We start from the raw sequence: 27,848 nt of genomic DNA, 5'->3' as shown, positions 1-27,848 counted from the left end.
TAACAGGTCGATTGAGAGAAGGCCCGTGCCCAGCAGTGGGACTTATACAGATCGTTTATAATATTATTTCAGACGGCCTTTTTTATTATTAAAAAAAAGGAGGGCGAATACACGGAGTTTATTTTGATAATGAATTTCCACCATCCGATGTCCATCATCGTCAATCATCCGATATCCGTCATCCGTCACCAGATATCCGCCAACCTATATCCGTCACCAGATATATACCATCCGATGTCCATCATCGTCAGTCATCCGATATCCGTCATCCGTCACCAGTTAACTGCCATCTGATTTCCAACATTGTCAGTCATCCGATATCCGTCATCCGTCACCAGATGTCCGCCAACCTATATCCGTCACCAGATATATACCATCCGATATCCATCATCTTCAGTCATCCGACATCCGTCATCCGTCACCAGATATCCGCCATCCGTCATCCGTCACCAGATATCCGCCATCCGATGTCTAACATCGTCAGTCATCCGATATCTGTAATCCGATATCTATCATCGTCAGTCATCCGATATCCGTCATCCGTCACCAGTTAACTGCCATCTGATTTCCAACATTGTCAGTCATCCGATATCCGTCATCCGTCACCAGATGTCCGCCAACCTATATCCGTCACCAGATATATACCATCCGATATCCATCTTCTTCAGTCATCCGACATCCGTCATCCGTCACCAGATATCCGCCATCCGATGTCTAACATCGTCAGTCATCCGATATCCGTAATCCGATATCTATCATCGTCAGTCATCGTAAGGCATCAGACGTTACACACTCAGATACTATCAATGTGGTGTTTCCAGCAGCAAACACAGGTGACGCCGCCGAACCAGACGCGACACTTCGCGCGCTTCGACAAGAAACGCAACAACGACATCAAGAGCAACGGCCCCGCGCCCGAGAAGAAGGGAAAGAGAGGTAAATATCACTTGCAATTAACCCTTTCACGGGCAGAGACCATGGGTCATTGATGGTTCATAATAGATAGTATGACACCTTGGAAACGAAACGTCATTAGACGTTCTGCCCTTGAAAGTGTTAATTATCTTACTTACATATTGGCTTGTGACGTAGCGAGTAGGCGCCGCTACTTCAAAAGCGCACCCCTGATGCCGGGCAGCAGCGGTATCAGTACTGGTTGGAGGCCGAGGAAATGAATTCTGGTAGGGCTCTAGCTAGAACATCACCGATTGAGAAATTGGTCTGGTCGGTGTGCTGCGGAACGGAAGGCGATTGGGGCAACTCTACACGCCCTATCTATGGAGTAATGAAGGCGATTGTTCCACCAACAAGAGCGCAGCTCTTAAATAAAGAGAGAGACATGTTGGTCCTGATTCCTGCAGACACCTCCTAATTTTACTTTAAGTTATAGTTTTACCTGTCATTTTCTTATCCGCCGAAAAGGAAAGGGACGGATGATTGACAGCTCTTAATTTTAGGAAGAATGAGTAATCAAACAGGTATCTCGCTGGTATGCAAACCGTTTGACGTGTGCTGTCAACAATTCTGTCGGGTTATTGGCCAATACAAAATCGTTTTAGATTTGTGCTTAAAATTTACGTGTGTTCCATAAATTTTATGCCTGTCGATTCCTTTTCGGCGGATAAGAAAATGACAGGTATAACATAAAATTAGATGGTGTTTACAGGAATTAGCACTATTATCTTACTTTGTAAAAGTAAAAATAACGACCTCCGCGGTCCAGTGGTTGAGCGTTGGGCTCACGATACGGAGATCCTGGGTTCGATTCCCGGTGGGGACATATCACAAAAATTACTTTGTGGTCCCTAGTTTGGTTAGGACATTACAGGCTGGTCTGCAGCAAAAAACCTCGGCGCAGGGCCCTAGACGTGCTTAAGCATAAAATAATGTTAAACACCACAACTCCCCATCCACCATACGCCCTACCACACCCCCTACACCCATCACCCACACACAACAAACCCTCCAACCCACCACATCCACCCTAGACGACATCGTCACTTACCATCAGGTGAAAAAACCAACGGCTTAACGTGCTTAACCACTGAATAAAGATATTTTTGAATTTGAATATAAACTTAATATTCTTGGTTACCAGATCGCGAGAAAGACGAGGGCGGAGGGAGTGACATGCTGGTGGACGAGACTCCGGTGAAGGACCCTGAAACGCCGGTGAAGAATTATAATTGTAAGCATCATATTATACATTGTTTTAGGTTTACGCGGTTATTATCATAATTAAATGGGGATATGAGACTCCCGATATTTCGACACTGTTGCAAGTGCCATGATCACGGGATGACTGATGAGATTGGAGTACAGTGTTGAAATATCGGGAGTCTCATATCCCCATTTAAACGCGGTAAGAACCCGTTATTATGTGCTTTAGCATCATATTATTACTAGGGGTTGCCTATTACACTCACCAGAGGTTGGGATAGGGTTCAGGGGTTCACAGTTTTTTTTTTTGTGTGTGTAGATAGCCCCTAGCTAGATAGATAATAGATAATAGACTTCGGACTCAGGTGGGCCGAAGTAAGGACAATTTGTTCAGGTGGGGTCTCTCGGATGGTGCGGCCTTAAAGTGCAAGTGCGGCACTGTTCCCCAAACGATGGAAAAACTTACATCGTGTCCTGCGTGCCCGAACACCTGCACGCAGGAGGATCTGATGAGCGCTGCAGATAGCGCCATACTTGTTGCCAAGTTTTGGGCTGATACTATTTAGTTCGTCCGTCGTCCGACACGTCGGACGACGCTCAGTGGGTAGGCCCGCTACAAGGTGGACCGACGATCTGGTAAAGGTCGCGGGAAGCCGTTGGATGCGGGTAGCGCGGGACCGATCGTCGTGGAGATCCTTGGGGGAGGCCTATGCCCAGCAGTGGGCGTCGTACGGCTGATGATGATGACTATTTAATTTGCCATCGACACGATAAGAAGAAGCCCCTAGCTTAAAAAAACCGCCTTTTACGCTATTGTGTAGATGAGGCATAAGACAGTGTAACCCTGATAGTCAATGTAGTCGTCTGTCCTCCCAGCGACAGTGGCGTCGTCTCCGGAGCACTGGGGCATGATGTCCCCGCCGCCGCGGCCGCCGCCCGCGACCCCAGTGCCGGCCACGCATGAAACCTCCTCCAACTCCAGCTGGGCCGAGATGGAGACCTACGTCATTGGTAAGTCTTCTATTTTATGGGTTGTGAGGTGAAATACTAGGCTCGTCAACCCTGATTTCAGGGTTACTATTGAGCCGCCAAAGGACACTATATTTATTTATTTACTTTTTATAATTTTTCAGGACAATTTAAAACCATAGACTTTAAAATACTAGTTACAAAACTGTGCAAATATAATGCGCAGAAATTACGACAATCTGCACCCAAAACTATATGGTTTGTTTATTTATTTATTTAAGATACACCATCGGTATATACTATATAAAATATATAATTTTGTTAAACATATTCTTGTAATAATGATTTACAAGAACATTTCTTGTAGTACAGGGCTTGTTAGTTTTGATAAATAGGGCGATAGTCTTGAGCCAACAACAACAACAGTCAATCTTTTTTCTTTTTTTTATGTTCAACAGTCAATTATTTTTTTTACTGCTTTTTATGTTCAACAGGCAAGCTTTTTTTATTTTATTTATTTTTTATTGGAAGACCAAAAGCTAACGATACAAAATAATAGTTCATACTAAAAAACGAACAGCCATTTTTTTTCTTGTCGTTTTTTTTCTGTCTGTTCAACAGTCAATCTTTTCCTTTCAGGAAACATCCAAATCCACCCGCCGACGGATGCTACAAAACAGATGCTAATTCTGCGTTACCTCACCCCTATGGGGGAGTACCAAGAGTTCCTGTCGCATGTGTTCGAACAGAACGCTCTCGGGCTGATTCTGGGGTACCTCAACGTGAGGGAGTCCCGTGACTCGCGGCTCGCGTTCGAGGCGCTCAAGTACCTCGCCGCGTTGCTCTGCCACAAGAAATTCTCCATAGACTTCATCAACATGGGCGGGTTGCAGGTATACATTTTTTTTTCTAAACTACAGAAGTGAAATTTAAAATAAGAAACGTTTTATAGATAATTTTATCTGCTTTCTTTGTAACTATTAAACTTACATTAGTAGCATTTCCAGTTCATTTTATTTCGAAAGTTCATCTCCTGTACTTAAAAAGTTATTATGACGAATCAAGGGGGTCTAAAAACGCCATATTGTAGCAATGCGTCTAAAGACCAATTTTGAAATATAGAAATATGGTTTTTTTAGATGAATTGCTTCGATGTGGCCTTTTTAAACCAACCTCCCCCCCACCCCAAGGACCAATGACTAAATATTATTTATTTATTTATTTATTTGTACACAATAGAACACAGAAAGAAACATACAAAGAAATCAGACAGTACAGGTAAGCTAAATAAAATAAATATTAAAAAAAATGTATATTTTGTTTCCAGAAGTTCTTAGAAGTGCCTCGTCCGTCGGTGGCGGCAACGGGCGTGTCCATCTGCCTGTACTACCTCGCGTACTGCGAGGACGCCATGGAGCGGGTGTGCCTGCTGCCGCGGAGGACGCTCGCTGACTTAGTCAAGTGAGTATATACAAGTTTTACAGCTTTTACACTCGTATTCTTATATGAGCACCCGACTCTTCCTCCACTAGACTATTCCTCCACTCGACTATTCCTCCACTCGACTCTTCCTCCACTCGAATCTACCCCCATTCGACTCTTCCTCCACTCGAATCTACCCCCATTCGACTCTTCCTCCACTCGACTCTTCCTCCACTCGACTCTTCCTCCACTCGACTATTCCTCCACTCGACTCTTCCTCCTCTCGACTCTTCGAGGAAAGCCTTGAGGTCGCCTCAAATGAGGACAGAGACAAGGTAGGTTGAAGTTAACATCTTAGAATACGAATACGGTTGTGAGAAGCTGCAGTAGTTTTAGGCGGATGAGATGTTCGTTATGTAAAAATTGACGATTCAAAGTGTAACCATGTTACCTACTGAATGAAGATATTTTTGAATTTGAATTGGTCTCATAAACCACACGACTTCACACGAGTGAAGAACTATAAGATATTGTGTTGTCGACAGATACGCGCTGTGGCTGTTGGAGTGTTCGCACGACTCCGGCCGCTGCCACGCCACCATGTTCTTCGGACTCTCCTTCCAGTTCAGAGTTATATTAGAGGAGTTCGACAATCAAGTGAGTGCTTTTATATTAGTACATTTACAGGTTGTCACTGACACCGTAACGAAAAGTTTAAGGGATGATTCAGACCGTCATTCTGAGTGAGATATCAAGTGGAATTTTCCGTCGAAAAAGTATGGAACTGAAAATAATTAAATAAAACACAAAATATCATGAATTTTGCGACGAAAAATTCCACTTGATATTAACTCAGAATCATGGTCTGAATCACCCCTTAAAGTTTTCTTTACGGTGTCAGTAACACCGTGTATACAGGGTGTTAGTGACTTTAAGGGATGATTCAGACCATGATTCGGAGTTGATATCAAGTGGAATTTTCCGCAGAATTATGAATTATTCCACCATGAATTATGAATTACTACCATGAATTGTTCCGGGACCAACGGCCTTACTTTCGGACAATCAGGTGATTAGCCTGTGATGTCCTAACCAAAATAGGGATCACAAAGTGATTTTTGTGATATTTCCCCACCGGGATTCGAACCCGGGACCTCTGCACAATGCTCAACCACTGGGCCACGGAGTCGCTAGATTACACCTTTGCATGCAGGCGTCATGTTATGTTATGTTGTACGTGTGACAGGACGGGTTGCGGAAGCTGTACAACGTGATATCGACGCTGCCCATCCTGGGGTCAGACGAGGAGGAGTCGCGCGTGTCCGAGGACGAGACCTGCGCCGCGCGGCAGATCGTCAGGCATGTCTGTGTCGCGCTCAGGAGGTACATAAACTGCCTATATACGTCCCACTGCTGGGCACAGGCCTCCCCTCAATCAACGGGAGGGGGTATGGAGCATACTCCACCACGCTGCTGCAATGCGGGTTGGTAGAGGTGTTTTTACGGCTAATAGCCGGGACCAACGGCTTAACGTGCCCTCCGAAGCACGGAACCATCTTACTTTTTCGGACAATCAGGTGATTCAAGCCTGAAAAGTCCTTACCAAACAAAGGACAGTCTCACAAAGTGATTTCGACTATGTCCCCATCGGGAATCGAACCCGGACCTCCAGATCGTGAGCCTGACGCTCTAACCACTAGACCACGGAGGCTGTCCATATACACAAATATAATATATTCTTGCACTGTAATTATTTCCCTTTGGCCGCCATCGCAACCAGTTGCAAAGGAAGAATTTACCTCCTTTGTTGGCAACTAGTTATGAAGAATGTATTGTGTTAATACGCAACCTTGCGCTTAAGGTGATTCGTTTTCCATACAAAAGTTGATGCAGTGCTACAGGAAAACGGATAGAGGAATATTGTTATAAAACCGATAAATAGTAATATTTTGGTGTATTATTTTCGCAAACTAACAAAAATTTAGGGTCCGAATACGAGAAGTACCATATTTCAGACCCTCAATTTTGATCAATTCTACATTTGTAGTGGTGCAGATTACAGTGTATTTGCTGAGCGTGTAGAGGTGTCAATGTTAGTTTGTGTGCGTGATAGTTTTTTTTTTCTAAAGGCTTTGACTACTTGACAAGTGTAATAGAATGTCAGTGACAATTTATAAAGAGATTTTGTATGAAGAGAATAAATATAAATAAAAATCTAAAAATACTACAATCTGAGAAAAGGAATATTGGAAAAATATTTTTGTAATAACGTATATTATTTAAACATTTTTAAATAATGGGTAAATACCGTGTTTTAAAAGAGGACATATATTATAATAAAAAATCAATACATAAAATGAAATGGCTGTATGGGCATAGTTCCCTTTGCCTTACCCTTCGGGGAAAACCAAATCAAAAAAGAAGTTGTTGCATTTGCCGGCCTAAATAGTAGTCATTTATAATTAATTGTTTTTCCATCCAACATACAGATTTATTTGTATTCTCTTTGCCGCGGACTTTTTGGTGGGACCGGGAACGGGAAGGTTGCTTTCTTCATTGAATAATCTAAATAATCAATACGAAGTGGTGTTTTGTGGTTAATGATCACATTAGTCGGAAAACATTCCCGATAGTATTATTAAATCGGAATATTCAATAAACAAAGTGTACCTATCTATTTTCGCTTTGCGCCAACAAGCCGCTTACTTCGTTTGGGGTTCGGAGTAGGAGTCTGCTCCGAGGGTGGGGGCTTAGGTTTCATCATTTCATTAATCATCATCAAGAAAAAAAAACACAAGACATGGCTGTATGGGCATAGTTTGCCTTTGCCTTGCCCTTTGGGAAAAAAAATAAGATAAATTTTGAAATTCTTATGTATAATAAACAAACATCACAGACATCATGACAGATCTAAAACTAAATAAAATCTTTTTTCTTTTTTCTATTTGACTTATTTATGAATTTTAATCAAGAAAACGTGATAATAAGTTCGACAGCAACCAGTTCAGGTCCCCGAAACAGCCCATTTCAGGCCGCGTATATATGGAAATACTACTTCAATACGTCCCAGCCTCGTCTTTTTTTAACGTCCTCGTTATAAAAAGACGTCCTAACCTGAACTAACTAACCTAACAATAAACACCACGCGTAAATATATGTCCAGAAATGCGCTGTGAGTCGTCTGGACTGGGCGCGAAAACAACATAGAATTCGATTAGGTGCTAAGTGTCCCGCATGCTATCACCAGCTGTCACTGACATACGTATGAAGTCCCGCGGATTTTATTGGAACTAAATGACAAGTCATAATAATTATATGCGAATACTGCGACATCAGCGCCGTGCTTGCGGGACGTCCTGAAGCGCTATTACATCTTTCAAACGCGATGCGACAAAGTTTGAACCTACGCAATTTAGGAAAAATCTACCTTATTATTACTGTACTGTGATCGTTATTTGTAAAATCATACAATACATATACACAATTCTTTATACACAATATAATTATTATGACATATTGTGGACTTTTCGGTATACCTACAAAAAAGGAACGTTGTTTTGTTATATCTCAATGGGCTCAGGCAGCGTTTTCGCCGAAAGCTCCAAGTCGGCTATATTTGCAACAATAATTATGTTTGACATTCATCATCATTTTTGAACCATTTTATACAAAAAAAAAATACTTGTATAAATTATAAACCCTAAAGCACGCCCATGAATCACTCTACTCATTGGTGAAAACCGTATGAAAATCCGTTCAGTAGTTTTTTAGATAGCCGCATGTTTACTGATGCGATTAATGCCTGTTAGAATTTTACAAAATAAAAAATACGGAATTTACGGAAGGTACTTTAGTGCAAAGTAAATTATTGTATACTTAATTATAATATTATTGGTAAAAGTGATACTTTTTGAAAATTCCGTAACAAATAGACGGGTTCGCCAAATTCAATTGTAAAAAAAAATACAAAAAGTAAAAACAATTAAAACATGCAGTTGGGTTTGAACCGTGAACCTTAAGAATGGCGGCTACTGCTTTACCAAATGCGCCATTTAGAAGTTAGAAGTAGACTTCAAATTATGCATCTCTTTTAATAGCTAACCTAGTTCGCATGTGTGTGTGACAGCTTCGTGTTTGTACACAAATTGAAATGACACCAACTTTTGATGCAATGTTTCAATATGATATCTTCAGTAAATACTTCAAAATTGTAGCTTAACTTAAAGATAATGTATGTAAGATTTCGCCACCTAACATTTCACTGGGTCAGAACTCAACACTAAACGAATAAATGGAAAAAAATACGAAAACTGCAGAAGTAACGCCATCTACTGACGCAGCGTTACCTAGCTGACTGAAACACATCACCTTAAGGAACATCACAGTTATAAGTAAAGACGATTTCTGATTCTTACCATTGTTTTATACGTCCAGTGCTTATTGGATGAGTGGGAGTCTGTATTACGTTTGTATGTTAAATTAATGTCTGTTATTTCTCAGGTATTTGGAAGCCCATTTGAGATTACGCGCCGCGCAAGTGGCGAGGCAACAGGGCGACAGTATTCCCGAACCACCGCCTTATAAGGTATAACATTTATATTGATTATAAAAGGCCAGGGGCTTTTGGCGGCTCAATAATAACCCTGACCACCAGGTTTGTTGAGGTTGGTAATCTACCTCACAACCTATACGATAGAAGAGATAAAAGGCCAAAAAGGTTGAAGGTTCAGTACGATCTACTCTGAACTGCAAAGGCGGAGTTGGGAGCCGTCGGTACTGCAATGCAGGACGGAAGCGGCAAGTCACAGGGACTGTAACCTGGAACCTGACAGCAACAACAGGACAGCGACATGGTATAAGAAAATGTAGCAATTCCTTCCAGGCAACTTTATTATTATTTTTATTCTAGGCATCAAAATCGTCTCCAGAAGAGATCCAAGAGCAGATAGAGCTCCTCCAGAGCGTGTCGTGGTCCCGCTGGGCGCCGGTCGACGAGCTGGTGGAGCTGGGTGGAGTAGCGCTGCTGCTCCAAGTGGTGGGGTACGCGTACGAGTGGAACTTCAACGGCAGGTGGGTTGTTAGTGGAGCTGGGTGGAGTAGAGGCGAGCTAGTGGAGCTAGTTGGATTAGGGGCAGCTGGTTATCATTAACACCCATACGTACCTGTCAACTCAGAATAATGAGCTGAATCATCCCCCTCAGTATTCGTTACGATGTCACTTACACCCCGTACAAGTACATACAGGTAAGCCGTACAAGTAGGTACGGGTGTTAGTGACATCGTAACGAATACTGAGGGGGATGGTTCAGACCTTGATTCTGAATTGATATCAAGTGGAATTTCCTGTCGGAAAATTCATGAATATTTTTGTTTTTTTTTATTATTTTCAGTTCCATACTTTGGCGACGGAAAATTCCACATGATATCAACTCAGAATCATAATCTGAATCATCCCTCAAAGTTTTCGTTACGATGTCACTAACACTAACGTCCCCACTGCTGGGGCACGGGCCTTCCCTATGGATGGATAGGGAGAACCCTAAACCATCACACGGGCCCAGTGCGGATTGATTGTTATTAACGACTGCTAATGCAGCCGGGACCAACGGCTTAACGTGCCTTCCGAAGCACGGAGGAGCTCGAGATGAAAACTTTTTTTGTGGTCACCCATCCTATGACCGGCCTTTGCGAAAGTTGCTTAACTTCAACAATCGCAGACCGAGCGCGTGTACCGTTGCGCCACCGAACTCCTTTTTTTTTGACGATTTTTGACGTTATTGTATTGTAATTGTAACTATGGCGTCCTACATGTTATTGCAGATCAGAGACGGTGCGGTCGGCGCTGGACGTGGTGTCGGTGTGCTGCGTGGCGCCGCGCGTGCAGCTGTTGCTCACTGAGAAGATCGACATGCGCGACGCAGATCTCACCACCGGCGTCAATATTGTGCTTGGTATGTGCTGGGTTTTGGGCTAATTATAGAATAGAATAGAATAACTTTATTCCCAAAACAGTGCAGTACAATAGTAGAGAAGATAAAGATAAGTATACAAATCAAAAATACACTGCCATGGAAATGGGACTGACTCAGCATGTTGTTGCGAAGGATAGTAGAAATACCACTCTTAGCAACACTGATATTCTGCCAGTACCTAAGTTACGCTTATAAATACTTTGAACTATCGTGCCAACAAAAAGTGTCGGGATTTACTTACAATAAATAAGAAAATAAGCAAATATAATTATGAAGAAAATATATGAATTAAGGGATTACGAAAAATATGAAAGTATTAGTCAAAGGTAGATAGTATGCCAAGGGGTTAAAGTATATATAATAGATACGACAAATAAACAGATGTGTAAAATAAAAGCCACAGATAAACAGATAACGAGAGAGATTCATAAACAATATATTATTCTTCTATCGTATGGGTTGTGAGGTAGATTACCAACTTCATCAACAGTATACATTTTTATTCTAAACTACAGAAGTGAGATTTAATATAAGAAACGTTTTATATATAATTTTATCAGCTTTCTTTGTAACGATTTCTGGCTGTGTCTGAGTCTGTATGGACATTTTAAAATGTTTTATGTTCACTTATGGTAGCTTTTCATTGGCATTTGTTTGTATTTACAAGTATTCATTTTGTAAAAAAGGCTGTAAGCTACCCAAATAAAATAAAATATTTAACTTACATTAGTAGCATTTACAGTCGATTTTATTTAGAAACTTCATCTTGTGTATTAAAAGTTATTATAATTTTCAAAGTGTAGCGCTTAGTTTTACTGGCCAGTATAATAATGGCTGTTCTTCTATCTTGTGAGTTCTGAGGTGGATTACTAACCCCATCAACCCTGGTGTCAAGGTTACTATTGAGCTCCCAAAGGCCCCTGACATGACTCATGTAACGACTACGTACTTGCATCGGCAAATAGTAACTGGGACCAACGGCTTAACGTGCCTTTCGAAGCACGGATCGTCTTACTTCGGACAATCAGTTTGGTTAGGACATTACAGGCTGATCACCTGATTGTCCGAAAGTAAGATGATCCACGGAAGGCACATTAAGCCGTTGGTCCCGGTTACTATTTACCGATGTAAGTGAGTAATCGTTAAGTGAGCCATGTCAGGGGTCTTTGGCGGCTCAATCATAACCCTGACACCAGGGTTTATGAGGCTGGTATTCCACCTCACAACCCACACGATAAGAAGAAGAAGAAGTGATGGTACGTTATATTATGTTCTGTGTCCAGGTGCGGCTGACGGAGAGATAGTGCCAGAGCCAGAGGTGCAGAAGGCGGCCCTCAACGTGTTGGTGAACTGTGTGTGTGCTCCCGTGCACAGGGTGAGTTCTTACTACACTAATATTTATTTATATTACATACGTACCCCGCGTGCGCGTGCGTATGGGAAAAGAGACAAATACTGAGGACAGAAGAGGCAAGATGATTGGACACCTAATAAGACACGACGCATTTATAAAAAAACATCATAGAAGGAAAGCTAGAAGGAAAGAGAGGAAGGGAAAGACCAAGAAGAGCTTACATGGAACAGATTAAAGGAAAGGTTAACGTCGTGTCTTATAGGGAAGTCAAGGAATTGGCCTTTGATAGACTGGAATGGAAAATGCTACACCGACAAGAGCGTGGCTCTTAAATTGATGATGATGATTACATACGTACCAGACCAGACCAGACCTACGGGGAATAACGTAGAACCTTTGCCTAGGGATACGGGTGAAGACCTCCAACGGTTGCAGAGGCGGAGATGGGAGCCATCGGTACGGCAATGCAGGACGGAAGGGGCAAGTCACAGGGACTGTAACATGGAACCGACAGAGGACAGTAGTAACTGTCAGTACTATTCAGAGTTGGAGGACAGGAGTCCTAGTAGGGCTTTGTAATAGACTACTCTGGGCGCCATCCCACTTGCGTCAGGCAGAGTACTGACAGACAAGAGCGTGGCTCTTAAATTGATGATGATGATTACATACGTACTAGGACTTTGGTTAATGGATAATTTCCGCGATAAAAACTATCCTGTTTTTTTTTGACTTTACTTATTGTAGATTTGCCGCAGATGGCATTAACTACTTGGCCGGAATTGTTCCCACCGGGATTCGAACTTATTATACTGAAGATGTCCTTATGTATTGATTATTATAACAACCTTTTCGGATGTGAAACCAAATGCTATTTGTTTTAGACGGGAACGTCGACGAGTAGGTTCTCGTTGACGGGGTCGAGTAAGAAGAAGACCGCGCTCAAATCATACGAGGACGTCATTCAGAAGGTCTGGGAGAGTGTGCGCACCAACAATGGGATTATGGTGAGATAGACACAATTTTTGTTTTTACTTTGTACATAAATCGAGCAATGACGTATGTATGACGTACGTATGTCTACGTCTTGTCACGTAGGTCAGCTGGAAGAAATCTCTTTGTTTAGAGATAAGCTTGCCTGTACTATCTGTTTTCTTTGTATGTTTCTTGTGTTTGTTTTATTGTGTACAAATAAATAAATAAACGGCCTTTATACGTCCCACTGCTGGGCACAGGCCCTCCCTCAATCAACCGGAGGGGGTATGGAGCAAACTCCACCACGCTGCTCCAATGCGGGTTGGTGGAGTATTATATACATGTGGGAATGGAAAGGTATGACGCATGAAAAGGAACGTTTGCAGCGAGAAAGTATGAGAGAGAGAGAGACGGGAATAGGAAGCGGAAGTTGTATTACTTTTTTTAGATATATATATATGATAAGATGGCGAATTGTGAAGGTGCGTAGCGTGGGTGCGAACAAAATAAAAGACGAATTAAATAAGAGTGTTTTAATTGAAGACGACGAAGTTCCTTTCATACTATTTTGGGGGTTCGTCCGGGATAGCTGGAGTTCGATTTCCGATCGGATCACCAAGCCACGACACGGCCCGGCAACGACAACGTAAATTAGATCAAATTAGATCTTCTTCTATCGTGTGGGTTGTGGGGCGGAGTACCAACCTCATCAACCCTGGTGTCAGGGTTACTATTGAGCCGCCAAAGGCCCCTGACATGACTCATGTATCGTACTTACTTACATCAGGAAGTAGTAACCGGGACCAACGTGCCTTCTGTGGACCATCTTACTTTCGAACAATCAGGTGATCAGCCTGTAATGTCCTAACCAAACTATGGGTCACAAAGTGATTTTTGTGATAAGTCCCCGCCGGGATTGGAATGTGGGCCTCCTGATCGTGAGCTCAACGCTCAACCACTGGACCACGGATGCCGTTAGGGTGTGTTGAAAAAGATGTTCAAGGTGTTAGTGTCATCGTTACGGATTCTATGGGGTTTGATTCAGACCATGATACTGTGTTAATAGCAAGTGGAATATTACGTCGCAAAATTCATGATTTTATTTTTAAATTATTTTCAATTCTATATTTTGCGATGGAAAATTTCACTCGATATCAACAATGACACTGACACTGATGTCATGGTCTGAATCATCTCTCAAACTTTTCGTTACGATTGCACTAACATCCTGTAATGAGGGTGTGATTTTACGTTTGTTGGTAAATGGGACGCGTTAAAACATCGTGTATTCGCATTTGTTGTGTTTACATGTGCAATAATGCGTTTTTGTATTGTACTGTTGATGAGGTTGGTGGTCCATAATTCATTTATTCGCCTTAAAAATGGTAGGTACAGTTTGCAGATGGTCAGCATTTAGCATTAGGTCAACATTTTTAGTTATGAAAATTATAACATGCGAATAATAATTACAAGAAGATATTGGCCCCGATTCCTGCAGACACCGCCTAATTTTATTTTAAGTTATATCCGTCATTTTCATATCCGTCGAAAAGGAAAGGGACGGATGATTCACAGCTCTTAATTTTAGGAAGAATGAGTAAATGAATGAATAACCCGGGCGAATCAAAAGGTACGTCGCTGGTATGCAATCCGTTTGTCGTGCTGTCTACTTAACTATGTCGGGTTATTGACGGGTGTACAATTTTTAGACGGTTGGTTTAGATTTGTGCTTAAAATTGACGTGTGTTCCATAAATTTTATGCTTGTCGATTACCCGTCCCTTTCCTTTTCGGCGGATAAGAAAATGACAGATATAACTTAAAATAAAATTAGATGGTATTTACAGGAATTAGCACCATTAAATTATTAAACTAAAATAAATTAACGAATACAACACATTTCCAAATCAAAAAGTCATTCATTACAAAACAATACAGAAAAACAATGTCATAGAATAAAATCGATAAAATAATAATAATTGACCGGCATTATCGATAACCACCTCACAACGCACACGATAGAAGAATAACTCCCCCCCCTCGCCAGGTGCTGCTGTCGCTGATGATGGTGAAGTCCCCCATCACGGACGCGGACCGGCTGCGCGGGCTGGCGTGCCGCGCGCTGGCGGGGCTGGCGCGCTGCCCCACCGTGCGCCAGATCATATCCAAGCTGCCGCTCTTCACCACCTCGCAGATACAAGGTACTCCACCACTTCCCCATCTTCACAGGTCACAGGGTCCACTTACCTATCCTGAAGATGTACTAAATCATATATTCAAAGTAATTATTAGTAGTTATTAGTACGGCTTTGAAATAGGCTACTCTGGGCGCCATCCCACTCGCGTCAAAGTACTGCGGGTCGGAAGGCAAGAGGGAAACCACTGCCCCATTTTTCCCTAAAAAGTAGCACGGAGAATGCTACACCGACAAGAGCGTGGCTCTTAAATTAGTGATGATGAATTATCAAAGGTTAACTTGTTGAAGCTCAAATGTAGGCGGCAGCACTGTTGAGTGTTCCTAAATGTTGACAGTTCTCCATACTGTCCAGCTAAAATACGTGGTAAATGGCTATAAAATGTGGAAGAATATGCATTGTGGTTATAGTGTAAAAATATAACCAAAATAATATGTTTGTTTACTTAAATAGTATGGGGAAATGTCACGGGAAGAATCTACCAGGGTATGTATATACCAACACAGCCTCCATGGTCTAGTGGTTAGAGCGTTAGGCTCACGATCTGGAGGTCCGGGTTCGATTCCCAATGGGGACATTGTCGAAATCACTTTGTATGACTGACTTGAATCACCTGATTGTCCAATAAAGTAAGATGATTTCGTGCTTCGGAGGGCACGTTAAGCCGTTGGTCCCGGCTATTAGCCGTAAAAACATCTCCACCATCCGCATTGGAGCAGCGTAGTGGATTATGCTCCATACCCCCTCCGGTTGATTGAGGGGAGACCTGTGCCCAGCAGTGGGATGTATATAGGCTGTTTATGTATGTATGTACATACCTAAACGTGGACCTGTACGAAAAGAAGCGTTTAGAAGGTTTTGACGTAAAACGCCAAATACGGAAGACTCGACAGAAGCCCTCCTACAAACTATACGTTTAATTCTGATGGCCAGTTATTCTGTGCGCCATGTGGCCGAACCTTCAAATCGAAGTTCGGTTTTGCTAGCCACTTTAGAGCCTATCATAACAACGACCTGGGATAGACATTTAGGAGTCGCCGTCGCCAGACACGGCTTGGACGCGATGATACCTCTCCAGTACCTGAAGACTCTTGACGATAGTTGTCCATTTCATTCGTACGGGTTATGCGATAAATACAAAGTAAAATGCTATTTCCAGTGTTGATGCGCGACCCGATCCTGCAGGAGAAGCGTCAGGAGCACGTGATGTTCCAGAAGTACGCGCTGGAGCTGCTCGAGCGGGTCTCTGGCAAGAGCAAGCACATGGGCGCCGAGTTCGAGACCTCGCTCGCCAATATACACCGGGTGAGAATATTGTACAGTCATGAGCAATATAATGTACCCACTTTAGGACTCTGTCGCACTAACATATTTGACATTTAGTGAGACTTACAGTTCAATTTGTCAAAAAAGTTAATGTGACATCTTCTTCTTCTATCGTGTGGATTGTGAGGTGGATTACCAACCCCATCAACCCTGGTGTCAGGGTTATTACTCAGCCGCCATAGGCCCCTGACATGACTCATGTAACGACAACTAACTTACATCAGTAAGTAATAACCGGGACCAACGGCTTAAAGTGCCTACTGAAGCACGGATCATCTTAATGTGACATGGTACCATAGTGTATACACATTAATGCTCGTTACCGTACAGTTTAGGTTCGAAGGAGACACGCCAGGAGGATTAGATAGATAGATAAAAACATTTATTTGGTCTACAGACACACATGCATACAAAAAGAAAAAGTTTACATACAGACAACCAATCAACAGAGACGAAGCTCTGTATTAAACACGCCAGGTATAGTAGACGACAGGTCGACATGGCAATTCTCTAGTGACGTGACGTTTTCAATATCGATATATTTTTATTATGTATGTAACAAAATGTGAATAAAATAATACCACGTTTTCATTTAAGTTAATATTTATTCATCTGAATCATCTAACGTATCGCTACAAAAACTTAAAGAATCTTCGTCACTGGTATCTCCGACTTTTATAATAAAATAAAATCTTCCATTTCATCATCATCTTGAGAGTGAATTATTGGTTTTTTTGCTTGAACACGCGACGATGATGCAACCGTAGCCATTTTTAAAACACAATAGTAATAAATTATGTGAGCGAGATTATAATCGATAAACGCGGTCGATACGGACTCGTGCGACACTAAGACTTAGACGCCGCGGGGACTGTGCGGGTGTGCGGGGCGACCCCGCCTCCGCGGCTCACCTCATGCCCCGATTGCCATGTCGACCTGTCGTCAACTATATGTACGTGTGCTGCAGCAGCGCAAATCGGTCATAGCTCAGCGCAAGTTTTTGCTCTTACGAACAAAACGCTGGTTTCCAGCTACAACACGGCTGGTTTCTTATACTATGGATACAACTGTCAATGGTCGTGTACTAGATTCAAGATAAATTATGAAATTCAGATTGGTAAATAAAGACAAATCTATAACTAAAGCAAAACATTTTAATTTTTCTATTTAACTTATTTATGAATTTTAATCAAGAAAAACGTAATAACTCTGACATTTCATCACAGTGTGCTTTCTCATACAAATTCAATAGTAATTTCTTGTTTTGGTATTTAGGTATAAGTTTCTGTGTTCGTTTTCCATGTTTCTATATAGAAAATATTTCGTGTGTGCGTTGACTTCTGATGTGATGTCATTATAATGTATATATATGTAATCCGTGTCTGTGGTGTCCTAAATAATAAATGTTTCTTTCTTTCTTTTTTTTGACGTTTAGTAAAAAGTAACTCTTTTGACTAGTTGGAAACTAGCCTATTGTCCTTCTGTTTAATAGAGAGATAATGCCATGGTCTACAAAGAGTCACGGAAAGCCCGTTCTGTTGTCGTCCCCAGGCGAACGTGGTGGCGCAGACCCGCATCAACTACAACGAGCGGCAGCTGCTGCAGCTGGTGCAGGCGCACCTGTCGGCCCGCGGGCTGCTGGAGGCGGCGGCGGCGCTGCAGCGCGAGGCCAACCTTCCGCCGCCCGCGCCGCCGCAGCCCGCGCCGCCGCCGCCGCCCGTCTACACGCCCTCCACGCCCATACGGGTGAGTTGCTCATCTAGTATACAATCAAATACAAATTGTTTATTATTGATATGCCGTTTAGCTATAACGCCGCCCAAAACGCACTACCCCCAATTGGATTGGATCTACGTATCTAAGTAGATCGATGAATTTTGGACCTGTGCCGTGTTTATCAAAACTTACAAAACTTACGTCTACACGTTCACAAGCTGCAAGTTACTCACAAGTACGTGTAAATTACGTTTATAAAAATGTAAATTGTAAAATATACTTGTGAAATAAATATTGCAATATGTTATGTTATAGGAGCTCGGTGGCGCAGCGGTAAACGCGCTCGGTCTGCGATTGTTGAAGTTAAGCAACTTTCGCAAAGGCCGGTCATAGGATGGGTGACCACAAAAAAAAAAGTTTTCATCTCGAGCTCCTCCGTGCTTCGGAAGGCACGTTAAGCCGTTGGTCCCGGCTGCATTAGCAGTCGTTAATAACCATCAATCCGCACTGGGCCCGCGTGATGGTTTAAGGCCCGATCTCCCTATCCATCCATAAGGAAGGCCCGTGCCCCAGCAGTGGGGACGTTAATGGGCTGATGATGATGTTATATGAAAAAAAAAAAAATAAAAAAAAAATATAAATTGCTGCATGAGCAATAAGGCCGCCTGCTGTGCTTTTCTGTATATGTTGTCCTTATCTCTGTATTTTGTGTCCATTGTGCTCAATAAAGTATTTTATCTGTCTATGTATGGGATAATAGGTCCGTCTAAGTAAAAATACGTTTTTCTCCAAAGGAACGAACTGAAGGACTGTCAGACTTTTTATTTTTCTAAAAGAATGACATATTCGATAGAGTGAAAAGTTTGCGCTAAATAAATATATAAAATTCGTGGAGGCGACGCAACATATCTATCTATGTAAGTACTTTAATGACATTAAGTTGGTGCCCCACAGCCGCGGCTGTCGGTATCCCGCACGAGCAGCACGGGCTCCGTGCACCGCGACAGTGTCGACAACCACCTCAACTCCAGCATGAGTGTCGACGACAGCCCCGTACCTCCAGTTATCAAGATTAGGTGAGGTTACTTTTTTTAAATTTCTTTTCCAGGTTTACAACAGCTTGATGTCACTAACACCGTGTATTAGTACCGTACCGTAACGAAAACTCTAAGGGATGATTCAGACCATGATTCTGAGTTGATGTCAAGTGGAATTTTTACTTTATTTTTTAAAATATATTTTCCAGGTAATCAACAGCTCAATAATACAGGGTGTTAGAGACATCGTAACGAAAACTCTGAGGGATGATTCAGACCATGATTCTGAGTTGGTATCAAGTGGAATTTTTACTTTATTTTTTAAAATATATTTTCCAGGTAATCAACAGCTCAATAATACAGGGTGTTAGAGACATCGTAACGAAAACTCTGAGGGATGATTCAGACCATGATTCTGAGTTGATGTCAAGTGGAATTTTTACTTTATTTTTTAAAATATATTTTCTAGGTAATCAACAGCTCAATAATACAGGGTGTTAGAGACATCGTAACGAAAACTCTGAGGGATGATTCAGACCATGATTCTGAGTTGGTATCAAGTGGAATTTTCCGTCGCAAAAATATGGAACACTAAAATTTTCATGAATTCCACTTGATATCAACTCTGAGTCATGGTCTGAATAACCCCCCTCAGTATTTGTTACGGTGTCACTAACACCCATACGTACTTGTATGGCTACTTGTACGTACTTACATCAAGTGGAATTTTCCATCGTAAAAGTATAGAATTGAAGATAATTTAAAAAAACCATGAATTTTGTGACGGAAAATTCCACTTTATATTAACTCAGAGTCATGAGCGGATTCATCTCCCTCAGTGTTCGTTACGGTGTCACTAAAACCCTGTGTAGGCTATGTTATGTATCAGCTTCTTTCCCCCGGCTATACAGTTTTTTTTTGTTTTGGTTTTCCCCGAATGGTAAGGCAAAGGGAACTATGCCCATACAGCCATGTCTTACGTATTTTTTTTCTTGATGATTGATGAAATGATGAAAGGTGATGATGATGAAACCTAAGCCCCCACCCTCGAAGTAGACTCCTACTCCGAACCCCAAACGAATTACCTCAAAAGTCCGCATAAACTTTCGAGTTATGAAGCGGCTTCTTGGCACGAAGCGAAAATAGGCAGATACACTTTGTTTATTGAATACTCCGATATAATAACACTCGCGAATGTCTTCCGACTAACTTAATGCGATCATTAACCACAAAACACCACTTCGTATTAATTATTTAGACTATTCAATGAAGAAAGCAACTGTCCCGTTCCCGTTTCCCGCCAAAAAGCCCCGGCTATACAGGTTGTGAGAAGCTGCAGTAGTTTTAGCGCTTTTTAGGCGGAGACGTTCGTTATTTAAAAATTCAAAGTGTGAAAAAGAATTGATTAAAAAAAACATTTTTTCTTTTTTTTTCATTCAAAGTGTAACTACGTTATCTACTGAATAAAGATATTTTTGAATTTGAATTTGGAAATTATTATTTTTTAATCCCCAGAAAAGTGCAAAGCCAAGCGGTGAACTCGGTGGTCCCGTCCGCGGAGCACAAGCGGTCGTTACAGAAGCAGCTGTCGGTGGTGTCCGGGGAGCCGACGCCGCCCCAACACCGCGTCACGCTTCACACCATCATCACAGAGTATCTATACAACCAGCACGCGCTCTGCAAGAACCCCGTTGTCACTTGCCCACAGTTCAACTTGTTCGAGTGAGTGTACCATTCTTGTCGTTTCGATAGCATTCACATTTTTTCAGCTCAGTATTTTGCCACCCGGACGGCATTTTCGGTGGCATTCATTTTGTAAGGTGGTAATTGGTAAGTTGTACTTATAGTTTGTACCCGAAATCTTTATTTTTTTTTTTTAATTTTTTCCTCACCTTATGGTTGTCTGGAAGAAATCGCTTTGAGCGATAAGGCCGCCATTTGCCACGTACATGTTAGTTGAGTATGCGAGTCTTTTTGAAATTATTTCTTTTTATTTTGGTGCAATAAAGTGTATTTGTATTGTATTGTAAAATGGTCACATCGAAACAATTCATCTAAGTAAGCAATATTGCAATTTGACATTTGCGCATATAAAAGTAAGTTTCAACTGTTTTAAGACAGTTACAGTTAAACAGAAAGTTTGTAAAAAGTTTATTATAAGGTTAGTGTTTATTTAGAAGATATGAATGTGTGGGATTAACTGTCTTGAGAACTAATATTAGGTAGCTAAATTACTCAATTGTATAACAATATTTTATGGTTTTTTTTAAAGAACGTCTAGGGCTCTGTGCCGAGGTTTTTTTTGCAGCTTCTTTTCCCCGGCTATACAGGTTGTGAGAAGCTGCAGTAGTTTTAGGCGGATGAGACGTTCGTTATGTAAAAATTGACTTGATTGTGTAACTATGTTACCTACTGAATAAAGATATTGTTGAATTGCAGGCCGCACAAGTGCCCGGACCCGCGCGGCGCGGCGTCCGTGTTCGGCGCGGGCGACGCGGGCAACGTGTGCGCGCGCGTGGCGCGCCGCGAGCTGGGCGCCGCGCAGGGCACGCGCCGCGCCGACTGCCGCATGGCGCATGCGCACTTCGCGCCCGTGCGCACGCTGCGTCTGCAGGACGACGACGCCTACTTCACGCACACCATGTTCCACGTCAGTATATATACACGCACACACACGTACGCACGCACACACAAACACGTGCAGACACACACAGATATGGACACGTGCATACAGACACGGACACGTGCATACACACACAGACACAGATACGTGCAGACACACACAGACACGGACACGTGCAGACACATACAGACACGGACACGTGCAGACATGGACACGTGCAGACACACACAGACACAGACACGTGCAGACACACACAGATATGGCCACGTGCATACAGACACGGACACGTGCAGACACATACAGACACGGACACGTGCAGACACATACAGTCACAGACACACACACAAAAACGCGTGCGCTCGGAACTCGCTGCGCCGACTTCCGCTAGAACGCACACACAGCTAAATACAAAAATTATATAATAAAATGTATGTTGTTTTGCAGCCAACGCAACAGCAGCTGCTGGCGGCGACGTCGGCCGGCGACATCAGGATATTCAACCTGTTCAGCGGCGTCGAGGAGAACACATACCAAGTGCACGAGTCGTACATATACCATATGCAGGTCAGATATAGCTACCCATCCATCCCCCTAGCATTATTCCGTTTCTCACAGGGTCCGCTTACCTAACCTAAAGATTTGACAGGTCCGGTTCTTTACAGACGCGACTGCCTGTCTGACCTTCCAACCCGCGAAGGGAAAACCAGAAAGAGTATACAAACAAACAAATATATATTATATATTTTAATCTCGTGATATGATCGTCGTGGAGATCCTTGGGGGAGGCCTATGCCCAGCAGTGGGCGTCGTACGGCTGATGATGATGATATTTTAATCTGTATTCAAGTATTAATAATTATGATGTATTGCAGGCGAGTAGAGACGGTCTGTTACTGCTGGCGTCAGCAACGACGACGTGGCGACCGCTCTCTGCGTTGTGGAACATGAAAGAATTTGAACAGCTGTAAGTACACACATACGCGTATACAGGGTGTTAGTGACATCGTAACGAAAACTTTGAGGGGTGATTCACACCATGATTCTGAGTTGATATCAAGTGGAACATTGAAATTAGTTTTTTTTTTCGTTTCATCTAAACATATAAAAATATACCTTCAAAATACCTCACATACCCCATTGCCCTTTGGCGCCAACGTAATCTTTTCTTTCCAGCCATAATGGTGCTAATTCCTGCAGACGCCATCTAATTTAATTTTAAGTTATACCTGTCATTTTCTTATCCGTTGAAAAAGAAAGGGACGGGTAATCGACAGGCATAACATTTATGGAATACACGTCAATTTTACGCAGACATCTAAAACATCCGTCTAAAATTTTTACATCGGCCAATAACCCGACAGAATTAAGTAGACAGCACGTCAAATGAATTGGATAACAGCGAGATGCCTATTTTATTCGCCCGGGTTATTCATTCATTTCAAAATTAACTTGTTGACAATCATTCGTCCCTTTCCTTTTCGGCGGATAAGAAAATGACGGATATAACTTAAAATAAAATTAGGAGGTGTCTGCAGGAATCGGGGCCACTGTGTACCCGTGCTTACCCCATCGCTGATACAGGCTATTCATATATTCTGTTATTATGTCCTCCATGTCCTCCGTGTTATTGTGTCCTCTAATATGATGGACTAATCTTATGGGCGATAGGCTGATCCCTTAAGGTTCATCATTATCCAGCTTACGACATCGTATCAACAGTGGCTGCAAGTTGTCTTTGATCACTTGTGGCTCTGCCCACCCCATTAGGGATTACGGGCGTGAGTTTATGTATGTATGTATGTATGTCCTCCCCAGTTTCCAACTAGACAACGAGGAGTACGTGGAGTTCAGCAAGATGTCCGAGGAGCGCATCATCGGCACCAAGGGCGAGACGGCGACCATCTTCGACACGCGCACCGGCCGCGAGCTGATGACGCTCAGCCCCTCCATCAGCAACCAGTACGCCAAGAACAGGGCCACCTTCAACCCCACAGACGAACTGGTCCTGTCTGGTAAGTCGCATCAGCTTGGGTTTTACCTTATTGTGCTGAGGCGGACCCAACTAGTTGACCAAAATTCAAAAATTCAAAAATATTTATTCTTCAAAATTGGCTTACAAAGTTAGCGCTTTTTGAACGTCAAAAATTAAATTACATAGTGGTGCTAATTCCTGTAAATACCATCTAATTTTATTTTAAGTTATATCTGTCATTTTCTTATCCGCCGAAAAGGAAAGGGACGGGTAATCGACAAGCATAAAATTTATGGAACACACGTCAATTTTAAGCACAAATCTAAACCAACCGTCTAAAAATTTTACATCAGTCAATAACCCGACACATTCATTTACTCATTCTTCCTAAAATTAAGAGCTGTGAATCATCCGTCCCTTTCCTTTTCGACGGATATGAAAATGACGGATATAACTTAAAATAAAATTAGGCGGTGTCTCCAGGAATCGGGGCCATTATGTAACTAGCTGTAAAATTACTACCACATCGGAATCTGTAACGCTGAGGGAAAGACGTGGCCAGAAAACCTCCCAACACACGGCCCTACTCCTACTGTTTCATGTTTTCCTTTTTTTTTAAATCCACCAGCTAATTCCGCCCATATGCAACAGATGGCGCGCATCATTCAATGCAGGCTTAAAAGAACTCTCTCCTCTGGGTTTTACTTTGTGCCGTAGTTGACCCAAGTAGAGATCTGACATTGTTAATACCCGGAATAAAAATAAACTTGCGTTGCTCGTCTTTAGTCGTTGCTTTAGTCGACTGTACGCCAAGAACAGCATCAACAATTAAGTTGATTACAACTTGTTGGCTTTGTTTCTGTATACAATAAACTGTTTTATAACAATACATAAACATAAACGGACTATATACGTCACACTGCTGGACAGGCCTTCCTTCAAACAACCGGAGGAGGTAACAATAATTGTATAATAAAAATATAAAAGAAAGTAATAAATAATTAAATCAATGATCCATGCTTCGGGTATTTTACACAAAACAACTCTAAAAAAGCTAGAAGTAGCTCAACGTGCGATATTAAAGGTTTCAACCTTTCGACCCTTCTTGTACCCAACGTCTAAACTCTATGAAGAATGTAAAGTTTTAACAGTTCGTCAATTATTCATCGCAAATACTATCCTCAAAAGACACTCGCAAATAACCTATGATCCTACCCTCACTCAAAATATGAGAAGACATGACCTGGTCTGTCCTACAAGATTATTTAAAACAGCTTTTTCAAAAAGATTCTATGACTTTCTAGGATCTTACCTTTATAATAAATGTAACAAAGATAATAATATTTACCCATTAAACATTTACCAATGTAAAAAATCAGTAGCTGAATGGTTACAGAATTTTAATTATGACGAAACAGAGAATCTTTTAGACATAATTAAATAGAAGTGAGACGCACACACGCACGCATACACGCACACACACACACACACACGCACACACACATACACTCACACGCACACACGCTCGCACACACACACATACACATACAAGCATTTATAAATTTGATATTTTCTTTTTAAGAAATATTTTATGATTTAGTCTAACAATTTAAAAAAAAAAAAAAACTTAACTTAATTTTTCTTATTTTTTTTATATTTTGTTATTTTTTCTTGACCATGACTTTTTGGGGGTGGAGGCCTGGAGTCCTAAAACACAGGGTATCCTAGTTTAGGCTCCAGCCTCTACAAATATTGTATTTTTGTATGTAATTATGTATCCATGTGTTTTATAATTTGTAGAGGAAATAAAGATTTTACTTACTTACTTACTTACTTACTATTTTCGTTTTGACTTTTCGTAAAAATTATCTTATTTGACTTTATTTGTAAAATAGCCTAATCAACCTTTAATTATACTTTATTATTGTCTACAGATGGAGTCTTATGGGACGTGAACACAGGGAAGGAGATCCACAAGTTCGACAAACTGAACCAAACACACAGCGGGGTGTTCCATCCAAATGGATTAGAAGTAAGCACAGGCATAATCTTACATAAAAACCCAGTACCCCAGTAGTCACCGTGGCCCCAGTAGTCACCGTGGCCCCAGTAGTCACCGTGGTCCCAGTAGTCACCGTGGCCCCAGTAGTCACCGTGGCCCCAGTAGTCACCGTGGCCCCAGTAGTCACCTAGGCCCTAGTAGTCACCTAGGCCCCAGTAGTCACCGTGGCCCCAGTAGTCACTGTGGCCCCAGTAGTCACCTAGGCCCTAGTAGTCACCTAGGCCCCAGTAGTCACCGTAGTCCCAGTAGTCACCGTGATCCCAGTAGTCACCGTGGCCCCAGTAGTCACAGTAGCTCCAGTATTCACCGTGGCCCCAGTAGTCACAGTAGCTCCAGTAGTCACCGTGGCCCCAGTAGTCACCGTGGCCCCAGTAGTCACCGTGGCCCCAGTAGTCACCGTGGTCATGTGGTTCACCGGTTTCTCAATCGGGGAGCTCCGGTTCGAACCCCGATGCCTGACTTGGACCAATGAGTTATCAATTCATCTTACGTGCAGTTTCCATGTTTTTGGGTAGTGAACGATACTCACCACCACCATCTCCACTTAATATCAACTCAGAATCATGGTCTGAATCATCTCCCTCAGTATTCGTTACGATGTCACTAACACCGTGTATATATTTTACATTACAGGTAATATCGAATACGGAGGTGTGGGACTTGCGGACCTTCCATCTACTGAGGACAGTACCAACGTTAGACAAATCTGAGGTGAGTGAATAGTAGACTGCGTGTTGATTATTAAATTAAATAAAGCTTAGTAAAGTATAAAACTGTATTAAAAAGTTACTAAAAGGGGGGTATGAAGTATTACTAAACGTCAAAAGACGAAATTACTATGGGATTTGTATGAAAAACCAACCTGTGACTTAATGAACCAAAACGTTTTTCTTGATTAAAATTCATAAATAAGTTAAATAGAAGTAAGAAAACTTTTAGATCTGTCTTTATTTCATCATCACCAGCCCATTAACGTCCCCACTGCTGGGGCACGGGCCTTCCCTTTGGATGGATAGGGAGATCGGCCCTTAAACCATCACGCGGGCCCAGTGCGGATTGATGGTTATTAACGACTGCTAATGCAGCCGGGACCAACGGTTTAACGTGCCTTCCGAAGCACGAAGGAGCTCGAGATGAAAACTTTTTTTTTGTGGTCACCCATCCTATGACCGGCCTTTGCGAAAGTTGCTTAACTTCAACAATCGCAGCCCGAGCGCGTTTATCGCTGCGCCACCGAGCTCCTCCGTGTATGTATGTATTAGTATGTTTTTGTGAAGGGGTGGCGGAGAGTTGCCGATCTATACGTAGTATTATTCCTTATTCTATATCTTACACAGAACGTGTTTGTGTCTTTACATGTGTTATGTTTGTTGCATCAGGTGATCTTCAACCCGACGTGCTCGGTGTTGTACGCGGTGTGCTCAGACCAGGACTCGGAGGAGCGCAGTCAGTTCGACACCAGCTTCAAGACGCTCGACCCCTACGACTACTCCAGCATAGGTGAGTTTGTAGCAGAGTACAAACTGTAGCGACACATTTAATACATTTTTGTTATGTCAGCATTTTTGGTAGCAGCGCCTGCGTTGCCCCGCGGCTAGCCAGTCTCTCCCTCCCGTTCCGTCACCGGGCTAGTTACCGTGTTAAATATTTTCGGTGTATCTAATGTTTGTTCAGAATTGTAATTGTTAGTCCTTTAAAGTGAATAATATAATTTCAGCAACTTTAAATAGTTATTTTACTTTCGTGATCCTCCTGATAAATATTTACAGTCAGATGATATATTGAAGTGCGGGTCATAGCGCCTTACTAGTAGAATTTAACAAAGCATTAAATATAATAAGACCCCACAAAACTCTGCACATACTGGCCTTTCGTTCTGACCGTCGATCATTTTAATTTACGGAATTGTCATTCCATTCCGTATTTCCTTTCATTTTACACTGACTCATTGCATCCCCGACCTTCATAGGAACAACATAAATATATTGTATAGCTCTAGCCGTGCCCTCTAATTCTTGATTTGTTTGTGAAGTGTTATTAATAGACTATATATATTCCTGCTTGCTGCT

General features: G+C 42.1%; 2 protein-coding genes and 1 long non-coding RNA gene across 4 annotated transcripts in view; 2 read left to right on the top strand and 1 right to left on the bottom strand.

Annotated features, from left to right (window-relative positions):
* Positions 1–23,051, bottom strand: part of LOC126379054 (uncharacterized) — a 47,688-nt gene extending 24,637 nt beyond the window's left edge. The window contains exon 1 of the long non-coding RNA XR_007568233.1: positions 22,972–23,051. This is a non-coding gene — a long non-coding RNA (uncharacterized LOC126379054). The remainder of the gene's footprint in view (positions 1–22,971) is intronic.
* Positions 1–27,848, top strand: part of LOC126378823 (coiled-coil domain-containing protein 186) — an 86,832-nt gene that overhangs the window by 41,501 nt on the left and 17,483 nt on the right. The window lies entirely within an intron of this gene.
* The window catches only part of LOC126378806 (protein mahjong), a 40,106-nt gene that overhangs the window by 5,446 nt on the left and 6,812 nt on the right, over positions 1–27,848 (top strand). The window contains exons 6-29 of one of the 2 annotated variants that reach the window (XM_050027206.1): positions 825–936; positions 2,099–2,188; positions 3,037–3,171; positions 3,769–4,022; positions 4,457–4,590; positions 5,097–5,208; positions 5,798–5,934; positions 9,052–9,136; positions 9,461–9,621; positions 10,372–10,502; positions 11,807–11,898; positions 12,759–12,881; positions 14,896–15,049; positions 16,203–16,348; positions 17,921–18,115; positions 19,040–19,161; positions 20,638–20,844; positions 21,562–21,772; positions 22,190–22,309; positions 22,618–22,709; positions 23,561–23,757; positions 25,652–25,749; positions 26,413–26,490; positions 27,159–27,279. In XM_050027206.1, the coding sequence (XP_049883163.1) occupies positions 825–936; positions 2,099–2,188; positions 3,037–3,171; positions 3,769–4,022; positions 4,457–4,590; positions 5,097–5,208; positions 5,798–5,934; positions 9,052–9,136; positions 9,461–9,621; positions 10,372–10,502; positions 11,807–11,898; positions 12,759–12,881; positions 14,896–15,049; positions 16,203–16,348; positions 17,921–18,115; positions 19,040–19,161; positions 20,638–20,844; positions 21,562–21,772; positions 22,190–22,309; positions 22,618–22,709; positions 23,561–23,757; positions 25,652–25,749; positions 26,413–26,490; positions 27,159–27,279 (3,307 nt within the window). Of the gene's footprint in view, positions 1–821; positions 937–2,098; positions 2,189–3,036; positions 3,172–3,768; positions 4,023–4,456; positions 4,591–5,096; positions 5,209–5,797; positions 5,935–9,051; positions 9,137–9,460; positions 9,622–10,371; positions 10,503–11,806; positions 11,899–12,758; positions 12,882–14,895; positions 15,050–16,202; positions 16,349–17,920; positions 18,116–19,039; positions 19,162–20,637; positions 20,845–21,561; positions 21,773–22,189; positions 22,310–22,617; positions 22,710–23,560; positions 23,758–25,651; positions 25,750–26,412; positions 26,491–27,158; positions 27,280–27,848 lie in introns of both variants that reach the window. The other variant, XM_050027204.1, reaches the window with a different exon arrangement.

Source organism: Pectinophora gossypiella, chromosome 27 (genome assembly GCF_024362695.1).
Source record: "Pectinophora gossypiella chromosome 27, ilPecGoss1.1, whole genome shotgun sequence".
Taxonomy (NCBI): Eukaryota; Metazoa; Arthropoda; class Insecta; order Lepidoptera; family Gelechiidae; genus Pectinophora; species Pectinophora gossypiella.
This window is presented reverse-complemented; position numbering and strand designations above follow the sequence as displayed.